This window comes from Gavialis gangeticus, unplaced genomic scaffold, assembly GCF_001723915.1.
Source record: "Gavialis gangeticus isolate Ggan-Ray unplaced genomic scaffold, GavGan_comp1, whole genome shotgun sequence".
In the NCBI taxonomy this organism is placed as follows: Eukaryota; Metazoa; Chordata; order Crocodylia; family Gavialidae; genus Gavialis; species Gavialis gangeticus.
The window spans coordinates 2,459,764-2,461,175 of NW_017729020.1; the positions used below are offsets into that span (position 1 = coordinate 2,459,764).

At 45.8% G+C, this 1,412-nt stretch overlaps 2 protein-coding genes across 7 annotated transcripts in view; both read left to right on the plus strand.

Moving 5' to 3' along the window:
- Positions 1 to 1,412, plus strand: part of LRRTM4 (leucine rich repeat transmembrane neuronal 4) — an 860,180-nt gene that overhangs the window by 411,023 nt on the left and 447,745 nt on the right. The window lies entirely within an intron of this gene.
- Positions 1 to 1,412, plus strand: part of LOC109295488 (mothers against decapentaplegic homolog 7-like) — a 9,940-nt gene that overhangs the window by 1,934 nt on the left and 6,594 nt on the right. For 2 of the 4 annotated variants that reach the window (XM_019514356.1, XM_019514354.1), the window contains exon 2: positions 345 to 398. The exons of the other annotated variants lie outside the window; for them this stretch is intronic. In XM_019514356.1, coding sequence (XP_019369901.1) covers positions 345 to 398 — 54 coding nt within the window. The remainder of the gene's footprint in view (positions 1 to 344; positions 399 to 1,412) is intronic. 4 annotated transcript variants of the gene reach the window in all.

The window sequence follows — 1,412 nt, forward strand, 5'->3', positions numbered from 1 at the left end:
TTTTTTCCCCTTTTCTGTGAAATGTTAAATGTGTATGCAGCTAGGAAGGATTATCTGGCAGTCGGGATCAGTTGGTGATTTCCAGAGCTGGAGTGTTTTAGCTGAGCCAAGGAGGCCCTGATCAGACAGCCAGAGTAGCAGATAGCAGGGAGACTGGCGCCAGGCGGCCCCTTTTGTTTATCTGACAGCTAAATATCAAGGCAATCGCCGCTTAGCTGCCCTGCCTCCAACCCCCAGAGCTAAGACAAACAGTTTTGCTAAAAGAATGCCACTGTTATCATAAGTTCCTATCTTTTTTTTCTCATGGCTCTGCCTTTATTTTCTCTGTCCTTTTCTAATTCCAGAGTCTCCCCCTCCGCCCTACTCCAGATATCCAATGGATTTTCTCAAACCAACTGGTAAGTAGACCTTTAAACAGAGGCTACTGTCTTCAGATAAAAAGGGAAAACAACTCTTTCTCCGGGGAAATGTTTCTCGCCTTTGTTACACTGCTGGTGCATTGTAGGGATGGTGATTGCAACTGCTGGCTTTTCCCAACAAGGGACCTGAACATTTTGGGATGGATCTGAACAGAAAGGGATGTCAGTTTGGAGGTCTTGCCCACCTTGCCTAGTGAGCACCTTCTCAGGCGGTCTTCCCAGTGTCGCTGATAGTGTTATGTGGCACAGGGAAAAAAGTGTAAGGCTGGTTCTCAACCCTATTCCGAGGGATGATGCATTTAAGATTAGTAGAGGTTGTAGCAGAGGAGCGTAGGAAATTTTTAATTTCTGATGAAAAAGGGCGCAGAGCAGTTTTGACACGTGTGGTTTGTGCAGATCCTCTCAATGTTTGAAATCCTTCGGCATTCAGCATTATGAGATTTTTTGCTTTATAAATGGAAGGGAATATCAAAAGTTTTTTAACACAGCTCTGCATGCCTGTTGCTTGTAATTGAGTGGCAGACTGCCAGGGCAGAAGCCCATTTGAGGCTGGCACCAAGCTCTGTTGCGGTTGTCTGCATAAACTTCTGGTTGGCAGGCAAGCTCACCCTGTGTTAGATAAATAGGACTGGCATTGTGGAAGGAGAGAGAGGTTTAGTGGAAATCGGAAATGTGGATGAAGTCAGGGAAGGGCAGGACTCCACCGAGACGCTTCATATCTCTCTGAAGATTAATGGACCTAAAGTATTGATTGCAGCACAGTTGTCTTTGCGATTGCGTCTTAAAGTCACGCAAGGCAGCCTGCTATAAAGGAGAGTCCAAACCAGATCTCTTTCTAAAGACCCAGTTCAGGCAGGTCTGTTTTTCTAAAATTGTTGCTGTTTGGTTTCTTGGGATTGGCTGCCTGCTGGAGTCTAAGCAGTTCTCAGCCCCCAGGGGATGAAGTTTGTCTTTTCACGTCACAGTTTCTCTCGGGCAGTTCTTAAAAAACAA